This window comes from Mya arenaria, chromosome 3 (genome assembly GCF_026914265.1).
Source record: "Mya arenaria isolate MELC-2E11 chromosome 3, ASM2691426v1".
In the NCBI taxonomy this organism is placed as follows: domain Eukaryota; kingdom Metazoa; phylum Mollusca; class Bivalvia; order Myida; family Myidae; genus Mya; species Mya arenaria.
The window spans coordinates 84744920-84764722 of NC_069124.1; the positions used below are offsets into that span (position 1 = coordinate 84744920).

Here is a 19803-nt window from a genome sequence, read left to right on the forward strand (position 1 = left end):
AATGTGGGCAGTATAATCTGTAAATGTAAACGTTGTGGTTACAGAATGATTAGGATAAATCCATATCGTTATAGCGAATAAAAAATGTGTTTATTGTTCTGCATTTCCATATAGATGTTCAAACATTAATTTTCACTCCTAGAAATAAACAGTCGGTTTGGCCGTTGGTGGTGGTGCGTAAGCTTATTTATACTCGCACTCGGGCCTTGCCTATTCGGTGAGTGCTCCGATAAGATTTCTAGTTGTTTTATGTTTTTGGAGCATAGTGCATAGACAGAATGCAACCCTGGTTAGAGCTACCCTGGTTCTTTAACGTGCACCAGTGTATAGTGCATGTGTAGCCATCCCATAACTTGATTTGATATTGTTGTGTCCGAAGACGCCGATTTATATGATACATCTAGATGACCACTGTAGTAACCTTAGTTTACATGTAAGGAAACCTATCACGGTCGGTTATATAATTTCTACGTATTATAACCAATACTTGTTTCTTATATTTCATTTCGGTATATGTTTTCAACAACGGAAACATGGGCGACATGCAGTAAGATAATAGACAAACAGTGAAATACAGACACAAAAAAACAACAACATGTAAGACGCAATAAACATTAACGAAATCAGGGGCGGATCCAGGATTTTGGGTTAGGGGGGCGTAACTTTTAATCACTCTAAAGGTTGCACTAGCAGATCCAGGGGTATACCTATAGTTCTAATATCATAACGAGGTTTCTATTAGGACGACTAAGTGGCTTATATAATTTGTATATTTTCGTTAAGCGGGAAAAACGAGGGAAGATACATGTATAATTGTGAACCCATGTTCAGATACTTTTACTATTCAACATATTCTAAGTGCATAGCTATCTATGTGTATCTATTCGCACAATGGATCTATCAGTAGCATGCGCCTAGGATATTTCCTGGCGTAGATGTTCACAATTTCCTCAATATCCAGTTTTATGTCCCTATGAATGAAGAGTAGCATGAGAGCGTTGAACCGGCTCTGGCCCATGGTACTCCTGTGCGGGTGCACTCTGTGTTGTGTACGAGTACATCTCAAAAGGCAATGTTGTATAAAGATACGCGAGCGAAGCGAGCGAAGAAAAAATAGGAAAATATAGTATATTTTATTGTTTCCATACCAAAGAACATGTAAGCTCCGGGAATTTTAGGGGGGGGGGGGGGGGCGTGCGCCGGGTGCGCCCCCCCCCCCCTGGATCCGCTAGTGGAAATTATTTTAAAATAATATTTCCATAATACTTTATATGATATCTTAATTTATATAGATACATACCTTATATCGGCTTTATAATAAAGAAAGCGCATTAAGTTAATGTATCGCAAGACTTATTATCAAACATTGCAACTTTTAATGTGCAGAACATTCATATGCATATACATGTATATAGAAACATTATGTCAAATTCGAAACATGCACTCTGATAAAAATGAGTGGGCAGATAAGTGTAAGTCGACAAAAGTCGACAATGAAGACATACGTTCATTGCAATTTTAACACAGTGTGTATGATACAAATGAAGTTTGTCTGGATGAAAAAAAGCATGGATACATTGTAAAAAAAACACATTTCAGTGTAATGGGTTTAACGATTAATTGTTTTCGGTTTCATGGGACGGACCAACCCTAAAAGTGACTGACGATTTCATATCCTTAACCCTTTTTCCTTCTGCCAGACTTCACATACTTCTCTCTCAAAATTGTATGCTTTCTTCTTCAATCACATGTTTAGCTGACATGATCACACAGTGCTCAAGTTGAGGCATTGTTTTCACTCTGTGTCCGGCGTCCGAAGTCCGTCATGAAAATTTTTGGCTTCAAGTTACATCTTCTCAGAAACCATGCACTGGGCAGATTTGGATCAAACTTATTGTTCAAAGGCTTTCGGTCCATAGGAGTCACAGAGCTAAAAAAATAAAATGAAAGATAATATCCTCTTATCCTGAACCACTATATGGAGGTTATTTTTGCACAAAGCATTGTCTTTCTAGAGGTCCTTTTCAAGTTTGTTCAAGTGGTGACGCGTGTAGTATATAGGAACATTTTTAAAATCTTAACATATTGTATAAAGCCATGCTCATTAATTCCTTCTCTACCAAGCTTGTTCAAATGGCTACCTTTGGGTCAAAACTGTTCCCGCAGCTGGGTCACTTGTTTTAAATAGTTTTATATAGGATAATCTGATTTTTTACTCTCGAGAACCTCAGTGTCTGTAACAACTACAACGCTAACTACAGCAACAATTGTGATGTTCTCTTGCACTGTTACGTAGGGTGTGCATACAGTGCTTCAAAAGGGTGTGATTTGTAGTCTTTCATATGCTGGAAAACGCTTTTACGTGTATTCTAAAATAAAACAATTTCCATAGAAACATGCCATCATACCAGTTACAATCTATATGTAGCTACACCACTAGCTGCTCAGAGTGGACGTCACCATTACGTTCTAGTGCAAATGGAATGCTTGACCATATTGCTGTTTTAATAGAGCGCTCTAAACAAATGGCGATGGTTTTAGAATGAATATGATATCCAGGAACAATTTCACCCACTCTGTTGTTTTTTTATAATTCCTATCCCGAAACCGACGTATAAATAAAATGCCCAGTATTGAAAGATGAAAAGACTTTCTGGTTTAAGGAGACTGGGAGTATACTGAATTTGATAGTTTAGTTCCAGGAGGAGAACACTGCGTACATGCCAAGTCCTAACATTCATTCATTGTCTGCTCCCGTTCTTGTAAAAGTGTTGTGTGCCCCTTATTTTCGAGGTATCGTATTTTTTCCATTTTAAAATATCTTCTTTTCAAGTTCTTCATCAGTACTGTACAAATACGTTTCTTATGTAAATTTTGTTTAATTTTGCCAGGCCCTGTTATACATAATTGATTATCTCTTTCATGATGTCATATTTTTTCATTGTCTTTGTCCGGATTGCAGATGAGTCGTAAACAAACTCCAAGTGAATTTCTGAAGAAAATTATAGGAAGGCCAGTGGTGGTGAAGCTTAATTCTGGTGTGGATTACAGAGGTAATATAATTGGTGCTATTTTTTTTCTTAAGAATAAACTTAACTTCCTTGACTTTTGAGCTAAATAACATTATAGTAATTGTCAGTCAAATTGGTTTGATAAACGACAACTTTAAGTCAAGTTACATTTTATAGGTCTTCAGTACTTTAGCTTTTGCATTTGGTAAATATTAATTCCAGCTTATCCTGAAAGGATTGTAGAGCAAATCTGTTAGTCTTCTTTTATTCCTGTCTCTTTACTTTTTATGAAGTGTCATTTTTCAATCCAATCCAAAAGACAGTTTCAAGTTTGTTGTCTCCTTTCTGTGTACAGGAGTGCTGGCATGTCTTGATGGGTACATGAATATTGCCCTTGAGCAGACAGAAGAGTATGTGAATGGACAGCTGAAAAACAAATATGGAGATGCCTTCATCCGTGGAAACAACGGTGAGATATGAACTATGTGTAGTGTTTGTTAAACTCAAGAGAATCTCCATTTTGTATATATATAACAGTATGGTTTTCCGGGTATAAAAGCAACGCAATTCAGATTCTGAAGACCTGTAATCTGTAAGATATATACATAAACAATGTAATCAAGACTATACATATTTAAATAGAAGATGGGATAAACGTAGCTAAAGAACTTCTGCGAACACGTTATACCTTTTTGGATGTGTTCGCTGAAGAGAACGCCATATCCAAACCCTACCAGCTGTCATTTCACTTGTATGCATTGTACAGACAAAATAACTGTATCCTCAGGTAAATGAAGTAAAATGTAGTTCATAAACACATTTTCAAAACCAAAAAACGCTTTAAAGATAGTTGATTTAGCATTTTAATAAATCCTATTACAAGCATTCCTTAACTAGGTCATAGTTGTGTTTAAATTTAATCACGTGACACCAAGATTTTCAGAAAATACCCATGTGAGCTACATTTGACCTCACAAATGTAGTGTTTATTTTGCTGTTATTTTTTCTATTTTGAATAATTAGTAAATAACTAATAAAAAATTTGGAATTAATAAATTGTTTTTACTATCAAAAGGTATTTTCAGCCTTACTGAAATTGTTTTCAACTAAATGAACAATGTGAATCCGATGCTATAAATAGAACCCATCGACGTCATCATGGTCATGTGATTGCATTGCATCATCACACTCAATTGATTCTGGTTGACTTTACTATGGGGGTTACGCCATAACTTTAATGTGTTGTAAACATCAAAAAAATAAATATCAACATTAAAGTTATGGAATCCAGAACTAGGATAAAGGGTGCTAGTGGACTACATGTATCTGATACACAATATATATATATATAAATATATATATATATATATGTGTGTGTGTGTGTGTTTACATTTTGTTCATTGGCGATGTTTGGTTTATATTGTTTTACAAACCCAATGGCTCTTTGGGTTTCTTATTTATATTTTCTGTTAAAATGTCTTATGTTGTGCCTTAAAAATAATTAAAAAGATTAATTAAATAATTTTGTTTTCAATTAAGGTTCTGAACAATACTTACAGCACATCTTAAAAAAATGTACATATATATAATATATTACTTTAGTTTCTAGTTTAATCTAATATTGAAAATTTATAATATTATGGTTTTCTTTTTCAGTGCTGTACATTTCAACAACAAAAAGACGTGGATGACACTCGTTTCTGTACATATTCATCACCACCACCATACATGTATAGAACTGAGTTCTTCTGTGTACATGGGATTCATATCTAGTGTGTTTTTTACATTTTTTAAAAATACTTAAAATGTCATACAGTATACTTTTAATGTCTGACCAAGATACACACAGCAGTTCTGCATCAAGTGTATTTTCTAACAAACTTTTTTGAAATGGTTGTTCATATAAATATATTTTCATGATCAGAACTATACACATTTTTTGACTGTTGACACACAGTGTGGCATAATACCAAAATTATCATTTCCATTATAAGATGTGTTCATTGTGAAATGTCTCCTTTTTTATGATAAATCTTGCTTTTGTTAAGAAATAAATAATGATGGAGAAACATATTTGTTTTTGAAATAATACCCGAGTCCTCGACTTACATGTCCTACTGATGCCTTCATTGAATTTTGTCACAGATCATTGTGCTGTACATAAGATATCAATCTAGGGTTGTTAATGTTCGAAAAACAAATACGAGCTGTTCTGAGAAAACGTTTCTCTTTAATCAGGACTGTTTTATTATTCATATATATTTAAATTTGTATTGGATTATATATGAAGTTGTTATATACACTATCTAAACCATATAAAAAAAAAACAACAAAGGAATATAAGCAAAGGGAGATGGTCAACATACACATTTTTAAAAGAAGTCAGTTGCATCCACTTAAATCACATGTTCATATTGGATTTGTGGTTTTGAGCTTTCAAATAAGGCTACATTTCCTTTTCTATATTGATGTTTCAAAACCTCTCGATTTCTATTGAAATAAGGTACAAAGTGTCATAAATCTGATGATATGAAAAACTGGAGGTATTTTTTTGACTTGGACCATATTGTTACTGAGAGTAAGTGTATGAAGTTATTTTTTTTGATATCTTCAATAGTTTATAAGTGATTAAGAGACACAAAAAGACATGTGTAATTTTAAAAGTTTCAAAGGGCCATAAATTGATATTGAAATTATAAAACTTGCCTCCAAAGAGCGCAGTGTAACTGTGAGTAAGTTTATGAAGTTTGAAGCGGATATCTTGTAAAGCTAGGGGGAAAGGATAAGTTTTAAAAAAAGTTACAAAGAGCTATAAGTCTTACAATATTAAAGTTGGGAGGGGGGATGTTTGAAGTTGACATCTTCAGTGGTTGTAATGTTATTATGAAAAATGTGGACAGACCGACTGCCAGACAGACAGGATTATTACTTAAGGGCACCTGCATTTTTGCAGGGCCCTATAATTATTTAAATAACTAGTTTCTCGGGCATTGCCAAATTTAGTGTTGTGTCACCTGTAGAGGCAACCTATAGTTATTACTTTTGTGTCGACAACCTTGTCATCAGAACATTGGGCGGACAATAACGTTTAATAAAAAGGTTTGGTTAGAGTTACATATTTTTTCAGAAACAGGTATGGTAGGTAGGCTATTTTTGTTAGGCGTTATGGAATAATTTTATTGTCATCATTGGGTAATGGTGTTACATTAATCTTCTATTTAAAGGTTATAAACAACATATTTAAACACAAACTTTTTTTACCAACGTACTATAAAAAGGGTCGGCGTCTAGTTCGTGAAATCGACGTGAAATCAAATGTTGGAGAAGGAAATCTACTACATGTAAGTACAAACATTAAACTTCAGACATGTGTTGAAAAAAACATCTCCTAGTTAAAACTTAGTTTATTGTCCAAAGTCACATCAACATATTTTTGTGATGTTTTTCTTTGCATCAGAAGACAGCAGAGTAATCAGTTTGACATTTAAATTTTTCTTTCAAACATTGTTAGTTTGTGATACGAGCGTACACGTTTCACCGGTATCGCAGAAATTCAGTCCACTGTAACCGCAATCCGTGAAGTACACTTCATTGTTTACAAATGGCGTCCAAAGCGTTACCGGCGACATAAAAACGCATAGTTATTGTTGGTAATCGATAAATCGTGTACAATACTGTCTGCAAATATTTAACTGTCCATTTATCATATTTTTCTATATATGTTTTTGTTTGTAGTCGGATGTTTCATTAAAAGTTTGCAATATGATGATTTTTCAAGAGTGAAATGAAACTGAAAGTAAACGTTCTATGTCGAGCCATTTGTTTTTGCATTTGTCGGGGCTTGCAGTGGTAAATGCTTTATTTTTGTAGACTTGCACTTTTAAATACTGTATCATTAAAGATTTATATATTATCTTGAATATTTCCAGAGTTGTAGATAAGAGTATAAGACAAGGGAGGAAACTGGAAAATGCACTTGGTGTTTCAAGTTTAGACACGAACTTGTGAGGTCACAACTGAAATGGAGTAAGCTGAGCTTAGCTCAGTCATTTTCCTGTTGAAGCTAATTATTATTGATTTAAATACCAAGGTAGATTGGATTAATTTTTTTAGTTTGTTGATAACTATATATTAAAATTGTACATATTGTACTTATGTATCTATTGAAAAATCGTATAGCTTTGTTCTTTTAAATATAATTAGTATGTATGATGTCTTGGACATTTTCCAAATATAAATTTATTTGTAAACAAATGCAAGTTTTCTTTAGATGACACGTAATACTGGTTATGATTAAATAAGTTTGAGAAGTCAAAAAGATCAGTCGACTAGGATTGACTTTGTCTGATATAGTATTAACATAATAATGAAAGGACTTTTTCTGTCTTCATTTAAGTGTATATTTTAATTTCAGGTACATAACATTAGCTCTTTCAATTTAACATGGGGACATTATATGAATGCCTCAGAGAGGCCAAACTTGAAAGGTACTACCCCTCATTCCGTTCACATGGAATAACAAAGTCAGAAGCATTGACCAGATTGACTGTGAACGATTGCCCAGCTTTCGGAATAACTTCAGCGGAAGACAAAAGACGGCTGGTAGAACTTATCAGTATCGTAAAGGCTGTTCATAATACAGAGAGGGACAATTATCTCTCTGGCCCCTCAGCCATTAATAGATCAGTACAAAATGTGAAAAACAAGTCTGCTAGAAAAAGAAACAGAAGCCCAGCCCAGACCCCTTTGCAGGTAATATTTTATACTTTATTCTAAGCAGTTTGAGGTGTAATTGTTAAAAGTATTGTTAAATTAACTCTGGTACAGTTACTGTATTCTGGAAGCAATAATGCCAGTTAAATAACTTGTTTATAAATAATATTGCCTGCACTTGATCATTGTCCTTTTAAATGAAATTTTCAAACCTTTTGCTTGCAAATATATCTAAGTTTTAAGTACATTTTAGAATTGAATTTATTTTTAAGAAAGAATGATAGTGTGCAGAAACATGAAGTGTGAGCTTATTTTGTTTTTTTACTATATTTATGTTAATAATAAACTTATATATGTATTATTTGAAAATTTTTTCAGGTAGCTGGGAAGTCATTTTCAGCCACAAATGATGTTCGTATTCGAGACCGGTCGCATACCTCGGCCAGCAGTCACCAGTTGTCAGCTGCTGGAGCCTCTGGCCTGCACTTCGACTCTGATGATGAGTCTACAGACTCCTCCACTGCTGAGTCAGAGGAGCACTCAGACTATGAGCCAGCTGTGAAACACAGCGTGACCACATCTGTTAGGGAACTTCCTGGTAAAGTGAGAAAAGTCCCTGTAGAAAAAGTCAAACATGGAGCTGGATATAATTATGGAGTCCCTGGTAAGTTGTACAGAAACATTAACATGTATAGTTTCGATGAATATGATAAAGATTTTTATATGCGGAAATGCATATGCCTTTTTCTTTTCTTTAGAAAGATGATAAACAACTTTTTATATTGAAATAACACAAATAAAATGTATATCCATAACACAGTGTTTGTACATAATTTAAAGATAAACAACTATATCATACGTTTTACCCTGATAATACTTGTACACAGGAGGAAGTAGTACAACTGCTCGTCCAAAGTCAAGGCCAGGTTCAAGCAGGCTGAATGTTGACCGTATTAAGGTTTGTGTTCGTAAGCGTCCCCTGAGCAAGCGGGAGGTACGGTCTGGGGAGGAGGACATGGTCCACGCTGGCAGCACAACCACCATTGTGGTCTCTGAGCCCAAACAGGCTGTGGATCTCACAGCCTACACCCTCAAAGTTGGTGCTTATTATAGACATTTAATAATGTGTTTTAAATTATGAAATGTTTCCCTAACCTTAGAAAGAACACATCAAATTAAAGACCATTATCAATGGATTTTATAACATGTCATATAATGCTGTACAATTACAAGACCTATATATGTGATCTATCCTATGTGGCATTATGTTTATTTCAGCATGAGTTCATATTTGATGAAGTGTTTGACGAGAAGTGCTCCAACGAGGATGTCTACATTAGGGCAGCCAGACCGCTTATAAGCTGTGTGTTTGATGGGTAGGTGTCCAGTCCTCATTCTGTAGGAGCTTGTGAGATTCAGGAGCTGTTTGTAGATATTGGCTGTTTTGATAATACATTATGTTTTGTAATAATGTTAGATGTATTAAATTCAAACCAGAATGGATAATAAGCATTATGGAACTGTTCCTTTAATTGCTGGTGTAATATTACAGAGGTAGTGCCACATGTTTTGCATACGGACAGACAGGAGCTGGGAAGACCCACACAATGATTGGTGGACGCGATGTGCCGGGCCTCTACCTGCTGGCGGCCCATGACATCTTCTCCATTGTTGAGAGCGGCCAGTATGGCACAGGTATCAAGGTCTGGGTCAGCTTCTTTGAAATCTATTGTGGACAGCTGTTTGACCTCCTCAACAAGAGAAACAGGTGAGGGTGTCAATCAGGATTACCATTATAACATTGTAATAAGTGGAAAACATCTGTGAATACTTTATTACTTTGTTGTCAAGAACTTTTACCAAAATTAATCCCAAATGTAAGTTAACACATTGTTTTATTTACTGTGAGAAACTATTAATTTTCTAAACTCATGTGTTTTTGCAGGTTGCATGCACGGGAAGATGGCTCTAATCATGTGTGTATAGCAGGTCTTACTGAGACAGAGGCCACAGATGAACAGTCTCTCATGCAGGTGAGCGCTACATTTATATACACTTTTATCATTTTTGGTTATTGCAAGATTTGTAGTCATGATATACATTTAGCTGCTGATGGAGTTTATACTTAATTATTTTGTAGTTTGTGTTTTAAGCTAAATTTAGAAACTGTAACTGACTCTGATTATTAAGTTTTCTCAAATGAGTATGCCTGCTTTGGCAAACAAATTGTACAAAGTAAAACAATTAATTTTGCATCAATGGAAACTGAACTTTGTCAATGCATCCTGTTTTTCCTAGGTGCTCGAGTATGGTAATTCTGTTCGCAGCAAGGGTACCAGTGGTGTGAACCCTGACTCATCACGCTCTCACGCCATCCTGCAAATGGAGATACGTGACTCTACTGATAGGAGACTTGGCAGGTATGAGGCTAAGCATCAAAATATAACAAAGTTAATATTAATGATAATTAACTTTGGAAAATTTAAGAACTAAAACATACTCCAAAATGAATTAAACCAAGAATTTTATGCAATTTAAGCTGTTTTTCATAATAATTGATCAAATTCAATTGTTTCTTCAGACAGGTACAATTGAATCTGTAAATCTTCTACATTTTGCGAGTGACTTTGGCCTTATAATCATTTATAATAATAAAGATTGCCAAAAATAATGTTTGTTTTTTTCAATATGTTGTAATTTTCTTCCTTATTACAATCTCAGGATTGTCTTTGGTGCATTATTTTCTTGATGATTTATGACAACTACCGTACTAATTTTTCCAAAGTCACCACAACTTTCTTCCCTACTTAATTCGAATGTATTCAATGTGTCTGTTTCAATAATGTACTTTTGTTATGACCTCATGTGTGTGATGTCAAATTTAGTATACAAAACGTGCAATATATGATCTTACTTGTAAACACATATCTTACACAATTTTAGAGATATCATCATGAAATGTTCTTAATTGCTCTCAGAAAGTCATCTAGCGATAATGCAATAAATAGTTCAGTTCAAAGTATATTGTACAAAAGGCCTTCGGCCCATACACAAACACAATAGCATACATATATCAAACAATCATGATAGATAGTGATAGTGACATGTTATGATATCAAACTCAAATGTCCATAAAATATTTTCTTTCTTCAAATGCATAATAAATAAACATTGCTAAATTAATTCCAAGCATTTGTATTACACATTAAATCATAAAGTTTATCAAAAGTAGGGTTTTCTCGATAGTATTTTGCAATATAAACATTCCTCAAAACACTATATAAAGGACATATCAACAAAAAATGGAATTCATCTTCAATATAACATTCGCAGTATGGGCAAGTGCGTTCTTCTCTCTGTATCATCTGGCTCTCCATATTTGCAAATACTGATCTTTTAACCTATTAGTATAACAAATTAGTATACTGGAATAAAAACAACTTAACATTATTGACATGTTGGCTTTCCCAAATGTAGCCAAAGCTGTTACTATATACATTTTCTTTAACAGTAGTCACCCAATTACAAAAGCCAAATACTATCATAATATAAAATCATATTATAACATCATTTAGGGTATCTAGTTTTTGGCATATTAAGAAGACGAGTCCAGTATTTAATACAACGTTTAGATGAATATATATACATAGGAAAACGTCCCAAGTCACCTAGAACCACATCATTGCAAGCGTTTTGTTGAACATTCAAGAACCTCTTGCATCCCAACATATGTACATCTATATCAATGCAAACCATGTTTTGAAGTCCCCATAACTCTGAGCCATATAACATAATTGGCATGATTTTTGCATCAAATAATGTTCTTTATGGTACATAACTATAATTCTGAAACATATTAAAACATGCAAAAGTACTCGTTTTGCCTTAATTGACATATGTTCAGCCATTTTATACAGATATAATGTACTTGAGAAATAAACACCAACATAATCAAAACCCTTTACAACATCAAGTTTAAATTATTATTTGCATAATACCAATTTTCATGTCTTGATAATTGTCCACCATTCTTGAATACCATAACTTTCATTTTGTCTATATTAACAAAAAGCTTGCATTCATTCCAAAAATCCTGTAAAATATTTAACTGCCTTTGTAGGCCTACAACGGTGTCAGATACACATGCAATATCATCTGCAAACATAATTAAAAATATTTCAATTATATCAGGGAAAAGTTGTAAACCTCTTACATTGTTGTTTAAAAACAAGCTATGCAGTTCATTTATAAACAAGGCAAACAATATTGGACTTGAACTACAACCTTGACGTAATCCTATTGGACAATCAAAAACATTGGAGAGTCTTGTTTTGGTCTTAACAACACCTTTAACAGAGGCATATATTGACTTAATTGTTCTATACAAACTCCAGTAAGATCACATGTATGTCTGAAGGCCCCAAAACACACAGTGCAGCCCATTAAATAAAGTCCACTTATATTGATTTGCATACCCTACAAGCTTCGAAGCAATTTACTAGAACTTTAACATTTAAGGAAAAAATATCTTTCATCAAAGAAGTCTGTACAGATTAATGTTTACTGTTGTACTTATTTCTGACAGAATTTCGTTTATTGACCTGGCTGGGAGTGAGCGAGCTTCAGACTCAGGGGATCCAGACAAACAGACGCGCATGGAGGGAGCAGAAATCAACCAGAGTCTTCTTGCAGTAAGGACTTCATTTTTGTTTTGGATTAATAGAGCATTAAATTTGAAGGAAAGGTGCAGAAACCATGGTATTTCTGCCATATGAGATGATAGTTGATCACTGTAAAACTATTAAGTAGTTAAAGCTTTATCACTCAAATCTATGTTTGTTATCATGTGAATGTATTGATTTTATATATGAGTGTCACTTTTAATTAAAAGTCAATTTTGTTCTAATATAGCGCAAACAGGGGAAATCAAACCTTGAAGATGTTAGAATTCTAAACAAAAATCTTAAATATGACACAATAATTTTATATAATCACTTGGTAATCTTTTTTGTTCGCTGTAATTCTTGTATAATCTCTTTCTTTGACACTTGTTTAGAGTTACCACCCTTGGCCACAGAGCAGGTAGGAATGGTGTAGATGATAAAAAAATGCAACAGTTAAGATTACAGCAAACTATACCATTATTAACGATGATGGTTTTTTCAGCTGAAGGAATGTATCCGGTCAATTGACCAGGAGAGCCGTCACAAGCCATTCAGACAGAGCAAGCTGACACACATCCTCAAGGACTCGTTCATAGGGAATTCACGCACTTGCATGATTGCAAACATATCTCCAGGCAGCACGTCGTGTGAACACACTCTCAACACCCTCAGATACGCTGACAGGTAGGTTATACATACAATGATGTCAGGTTTGACATGCATGCATACTTGTTCAAATGGTTCAATGTTGGATATAAGGTTTTCACGGTACCAGAGTTTTGATATTTATATGATCGTATTATATATAAATTTATGAAAAACTCCTAACAAAAATGATTTTGAAATTTACATAGATCATCTTTTAGTAAAAATTAATCAGATTTAATAACAGACATTAAATTAATATTGAAGATTTGTGAGCTTGTTTGAAGGAAATAACTGTACAAAGTGTGAAATGTATAACCTGATGTGTGCAGTATTGGTACTGTTCTCATCACTAGAAGTATATGATTTATCATCAGTGTATTGCAAAAGATAATTAAATAATGTCACTACCTTCTTGTTGCAGGGTAAAGGAATTGCGTCGTTCCAGCCAGGGCAGCCAGCAGGCATCCTCAACACGGGGAAGCACTAACGTGGCTATGTCCAACATCCTGATGAATATCCCAGCCTCAGCCCCCTCCATCTTCCAGCCCTCAAACATCCTCTGCTCCTCCACACCCATGAGACAGAGCACCAAGCAGTTCACTAACCGTAACTCAAATGCTGATCTCCACCTTGACCCCAGTGAAACCCCTTTAAGAGGCCCTGGGGCGCGAAGGAAGACAGCCACTGTTGCTGGGAGGAGTGAAACACGCGCATCCAGTTCTGGGGCTAGGGCAAGCTCTGCAAGTGCTGTGCCCAGTGCCTCTGTGTCAAAGTCAAGTAATAAAGCTCCAATAACAAGACATTTTGCTCCAAATCTTGTCTCCAAGCAAAACATGTCTTCAAACAGTGAGTCTGATCAGACAGACACAGACTCTTGTAACGTGACAGGACCTCAGAAACCCGTGGCTCAAACGAGTGCATTCCAGCAAATGAAAAACTTTGATGTGAAGTCATTTAGTACAAAGACTGATAATCATGGAAAGAAAATAATCACACCTAGTCGTAACATCCCTCCCGTGATAAAGTCCTCAGACACAGACAATGACTTTCCAACCACTGATTTCAACAATGAAGAAGAGATGAATGATTTAAACCGCACAGATGGGAAGAGTGCTGTAGCTGCCAGCACACCAGTGTTCCCTGTGGGAGTTGGTAGGAAACCGGCCTCAACACTCGGTCAGCCCAGCTACCAGGGGGAAGTCCAAAACACTCCCACCACTCAGCCCAGAATGTCGGCTGTTTCTGCCAGTGTCCCAGTATTAAGAAAGAAAGTGTACAATGATGGTTCAAATAATACTCCGGCAGGTTTACATGATGACAGTGGTGAAGTGACTCTTCAGGAATATGATGCAAATAAATCGAGACCATCTTATGGTAATCAAAAACAAAATGGTTTACAAAGAACTGATGATTCCATCAAAGCAAAAAATGCTGCCTCCGGATCAAAAACTAAAGATATAGAGAAACAGAAGTCTGAAGTCACACGACCTCAGATAAGGATACCATCATCTTTATCCGACACTATAGAAGATGACTTGCTGTTTGATGCTCCGTCAATGGACCAGCGTAACTGGACACCGAGGACCCCTAGTGAGAACTCCGGAACTCAGCCCCGTATTCCCCAGGACCCATCTCTCCAGCCAGAAATCCCAGCCGTGCTTCCAGCCAAGAGCACTGAGCTCACAACGTTCTCCCAGTCCCCACGCTGGCACCTCAACAAAAACCAGAACCCTGTCACCCCTCCCCAGCCCCAGCAGGGATTCCGTCCTGATCCTGTCAGAACCATCCCCAAGACCAACAGTGAGAGAAATGATGGTAGTGTTAGGCCTTCAAGTGCAAAGGACAATAGTAGTGGGAAAACTCCTTTCCATGTGGTTCCAAAACAGAAAAGTAGTTACTTTCCTAACAGTTCTAATACTGCGGTTAGTAGTGGAAGGTCTGAGGCAAAACAGCAGCCATGCCTTAATATTCAGCAGGCAGAGGCTGGCAAGGAACCCATAAGTGCTAACTGGTTTGATACCCCAGCTGACTTTGAAACCCATTTGGCAAAATGTTCTGGTCAGAGACACTTTAACTCAAGTGATGTTAGTGATGCTGACAGTCTCTCACAGCATAGTGACAAGACTCCAGTAAGAAGTGAGAGGAGTAACCGAGTGACCACAGCTAGAGATGATGAGTACATGCACTTGCCTAGAAACTTGGACAAAAATCAGTCTAGCCACAGTGATAGTGGCATTGTATCTGTGGCCTCAGATAGTGCTCTACACAGCAGGGCCACTCAACACAGGCCCTTGACTAAACAAGAGAAAGAAACGACAAATTACCAAAACTCTGATTTTTCGCAGCCTGGTTACTTCAGTGACCAAGCTGGTAGAAATGTGTTCCAGTCTGTGAAATCACGTGTAGTACATTCTCCAGTGAACACACGACAGACAAACAACAGTTCTCCTGTGATAAAGGACTATGTGTCTCATTCTCCGGTGCCAGGTCAGGACAGTTATTGTAGAGACAAACGTGACCGAACTCTGTCAGACTCTGCTATTGATGCAGCGGCAGGTAATGGTGCATTGACAACAGAGAAACTGCAGGCAGGGGCATGCTTCTCCCCAATCCACCCCCAGCCTCTCACCACCAACAAGCAGACCAAGGCCACTGCCGTCCTCAGCAAGGACATTGTACATCCAACCCCAGTGAGCCGCCATTCCTCTGCCAGTGACAGGCCTGGGTCACAGAAAAGTGACAGTGATAGCAGTGAGACACTCGACCTCAAGTAGGAATTGTCTTCTCTCAAACATTGATTATTTTAAACTGATTTAAATTTAACTTATTGTAAAGTTTGAAATAAGAATATTAAAGAAATTGTTAAAAATTATGTTGCCACAAAAAAATTCTGATTTGATTTTAAACTCGCCAGATTAATATTTAAAATTAATGTTCCTTCTTTCACTCAATCTCTCATGTATTGTATTTATTCATGTTTTGTAAAGTAAAAATCCTTGAACAGTAAGATTTTCCCACTTCAGATCTCAGCTGATCAGTTCCCACGAGGATCAACTGGCGACAGTGACCTCCCTTTGTAAACAGGAGATGAAACTGTTGCTGGGAGCCAAGGCTGGAAATAAGGTATGCAATACATGAGGACATGTTATTTTTTAATGCAGACCTGTAACATTCTGCTGGACAACATACTTTCTTTAAATTCCTTATTATTGATATACCACTGCTTTCTATATTTAAAATTTAAAATACATTGTTATGAAACTAATCTTCATGAGTTACTTGTGTTATAAACGAAAAACACTAGGTTTACCAACTACATTGTCATTCCTGGTTAAGGAGTACGACTAGTGTTGTTTCCACTACATAATTATGCAAACAACATATCAATATTTATGTTAAAAGCAAACATGAAAGAGATATCTCGCTGTATTATGTTTCAGTCATTTGGTGACTACATGGAGAAAGTTAGTGAGGTGTTAACTGAGAAGATGGCCGCCATTCAGCTGCTACAAGACCAGATCATGGCCTACCAGCTCAGCACACAAGATGCCAGTCTGTAGGAGCAAGATATCAGCTTGCAGGATACCAGTCTGTTGGGGCAAGATGTCAGCATCCAAGATGTCAGCCTGTAGGGGCGAGATATCATCATCCCGGATGCCAGCCTGTAAGGGCGAGATATCATCATCCAGGATGCCAGCCTGTAGGTGTGAGATGTCAGCATCCAGGATGCCAGCCTGTAGAGGTGAGATGTCAGCATCCAGGATGCCAGCTTTTAGAGGCATGATGTCAGCATCCAGGATGCCAGCCTGTAGGGGTGAGATGTCAGCATCCAGGATGCAAGCCTTTAGAGGCATGATGTCAGCTTCCAGGATGCCAGCCTGTAGAGGCAAGATATTAGCATCCAGGATGCCAGCCTGTATGGGTGAGATGTCAGCATCCAGGATGCCAGCCTTTAGAGGCGAGATACCAGCATCCAGGATGCCAGCATTTCGAGGAGAGATATCAGCATCAAGGATTCCAGCCTGTAGAGGTGAGATGTCAGCATCCAGGATGCCAGCCTTTAGAGGCGAGATGTCAGCATCCAGGCAACATCCAGGATGCCAGCCATAAGAGGCAAGATATCAGCATCAAGGATGCCAGCCTGTAGGGGCGAGATGTCAACATCCAGAATGCCAGCCTTTAGAGGCGCGATGTCAGCATCCAGGATGCCAGCCTGTAGAGGTGAGATGTCCACATCCAGGATGCCACCCTTTAGAGGTGAGATGTCTGCATCCAGGATGCCAGCCTGTAGGGTGAGATGTCAACATCCAGGATGCCAGCCTGTAGAGGTGAGATGTCAGCATCCAGGATGCCAGCCTGTAGGAGCAAGATATCAGCTTGCAGGATACCAGTCTGTTGGGGCAAGATGTCAGCCTGTAGGGGCAAGATATCAGCATCCAGGATGCCAGCTTGAGGCGAGATGTCAGCATCCAGGACGCCAGTCTGTAGGGGAGAGATGTCAGCATCCAGGATGCCAGCCTTTAGAGGTGAGATGTCAGCATCCAGGATGCCAGTCTGTAGGGGAGAGATGTCAGCATCCAGGATGCCAGCCTTTAGAGGTGAGATGTCAGCATCCAGGATGCCAGCCTGAAGGGGCCAGATGTCACAGAAACAAGTTTAAAAATTTCAAAACATGTTGTTTTATCAAAATTCAAGTTATTTAAAAGATAATTTGGAGGCAAATGTGCAGATAACACATCTTTGTTACCGGCAGATGAATAAATGTGGTAAGGCTATCGTCCATTTATCACTATCAAACACCATGAACTATAATATATATTGCAAGTGTATTTTGGACCTTGTGACTTTGTTTTAGGAGCATTTCAATTATACAAAAAACAATGATTGTATCCATTCCTCATTGGGTCATAACTGTGATAACATCCCATATATTTAAACATGATACTCATAAGTGTAAATATTTGGCACTATTTTATTGTTCATCATTTGGATCCGTCCTCCCATTGAGTGCACTTTCCCCCTGATCATCATTTGGATCCGTCCTCCCATTGAGTGCACTTTCCCCCTGGTATATTTTACACCACCATGGGCTGTTACAATGTAGAATTAATAATGCATTTCATATTTTTTATATTGTTCTAAGTATCTGGTTTATAATAATATGAAAATTAGATGCCTGGTGACTCCTTATTATTGTGATATCATTTAAAGGGACTAATGTGAATGGGAATAACATGTAAATATCATAACAATAAAGAGATTACAAACACCCTGGTTTGACCTCGAAACGTTGATTTCAGTTGAAATAAAAAACAACTAGCAACACTGCTATGCGATGAAAACCAAGTTTTTTTAACATCTGTACAGATATGCTTTGGGCATATTAAATAAGTGACTGATAAGAATACAGATGGAGAAGGGAAACTGAAAGGTTTATATGCTCCCTTAAGGTAAAACGAGAGTGTCCATTTTGACTTAAGACCATCAGTGTGACTTTGACCTTCAACATTCAGACATGAGTGTTGCTGGTGACACACTGCCCACCTGGAGACATACCCCAAACTTATAACCTAGAAAAAGAAAAACAGGTTAACAATACAAACTTCCATAACTTGATCTGTTATTAGCCAGTGAGTAAAACCTTCGGAATGGAACCAACATTTCATGGGGTCATCATGCATCAAAGTTTCACATATTGCCTATGTTCATTTGTTCATGAGATGCATTAATAATGACAGTTTTGTGCGTGTGTTTAGGCTATTTCAGGTTCTGTATATGTATTAATGTTTGAGATGGACCTGGCAATGTCATGCATTTAGAGATAACTTGACCTTATTGCAATTGTACATTAAGAGCTTAATAGTCCAGATTGAATGTTTTGACAACTTTTTGAACCAGCCAAATTTTGCGAAAATGCATGGAAACCAGTAATATAGACTACTGACAAAAAATTAGATAGCAGATTTTTGTATTTAAGAAATGATGTTTTATGCATTTTTCTTAAACCGTTAGTAACGGTTTAAGCCATAAAACATTTATTTTCGAATGGAAATATGAAAATCTGTGATCTGATCTTTTATCAGCAATCTTTTATCATTGGTTTGCAGTTATTTACGCAAAAATTTACTCATTCCAAGACAAAAAATAAAAATGTTGTAAAAACGGTATATCTGTGAGATAATGCTTGTATTTTGCAATTTTGGGAGTTTTGAAATTTCAGAGATAGTGTTAGAACACATGCCTTGGATTCAGACACACTTTCATTATAATCTGTGCACAAAAGTGCGCTTATTAAAATTGTTCAATGCAAACACACATAATGTAGAAGCCGATCCATGCCATTGTTTTCATGGTTTTAATGAATTTTATCAAATATTTATTTATATATATATATATGTATTTATTTATACCTTTAGTTGCTGTTCTATGTTGAACAAATAAAAGTATTTCTTCTGGTACATTTGTACTTTCTCTTTTTGCTTTGTGATGTATCTGACAGTCTTAACGATTTATCTTTGTTAACATGAGAGGCCTTCTCAGGAGGAATAATGTTTCATTTGTGATTCATCCTTAAGAAGTTTAAGTGGATTGTAATTTCAGATGCTCACAATGAGAAGCCAGATGTAACTGACTTCCTGACAATAAATGAACAATAGTTGAGTCATATGTCTTACAGCCTGTTACACAGACCATTCAAATAGTGTTCATTTAATGTGTTTACAATCTTGTTGTTTAAAATTTAAAAAAGAATAGCAATTTCTACAGGC

General features: G+C 36.5%; 2 protein-coding genes across 2 annotated transcripts; both read left to right on the forward strand.

Annotated features, from left to right (window-relative positions):
* Nucleotides 1-2655: 2655 nt before the first annotated feature.
* On the forward strand, nt 2656-5080 carry LOC128228790 (U6 snRNA-associated Sm-like protein LSm6). The gene is made up of 4 exons (XM_052940292.1): nt 2656-2793; nt 2963-3053; nt 3367-3480; nt 4668-5080. Exons 2-4 carry the CDS (start codon nt 2963-2965, stop codon nt 4700-4702), a joined length of 240 nt encoding a protein of 79 aa, XP_052796252.1. The 5' UTR covers nt 2656-2793; the 3' UTR covers nt 4703-5080.
* A 1534-nt stretch (nt 5081-6614) lies between these two features.
* LOC128228789 (uncharacterized) lies at nt 6615-19474 on the forward strand. Its single transcript, XM_052940290.1, has 14 exons — nt 6615-6661; nt 6941-7101; nt 7426-7763; nt 8103-8388; nt 8612-8820; nt 9003-9100; nt 9277-9492; nt 9670-9757; nt 10023-10144; nt 12310-12415; nt 12891-13072; nt 13458-15806; nt 16060-16159; nt 16477-19474. The coding sequence occupies exons 3-14, from the start codon at nt 7455-7457 to the stop codon at nt 16594-16596; spliced, it is 4185 nt and encodes a 1394-aa protein (XP_052796250.1). The 5' UTR covers nt 6615-6661; nt 6941-7101; nt 7426-7454; the 3' UTR covers nt 16597-19474.
* The last annotated feature ends 329 nt before the right edge of the window (nt 19475-19803 follow it).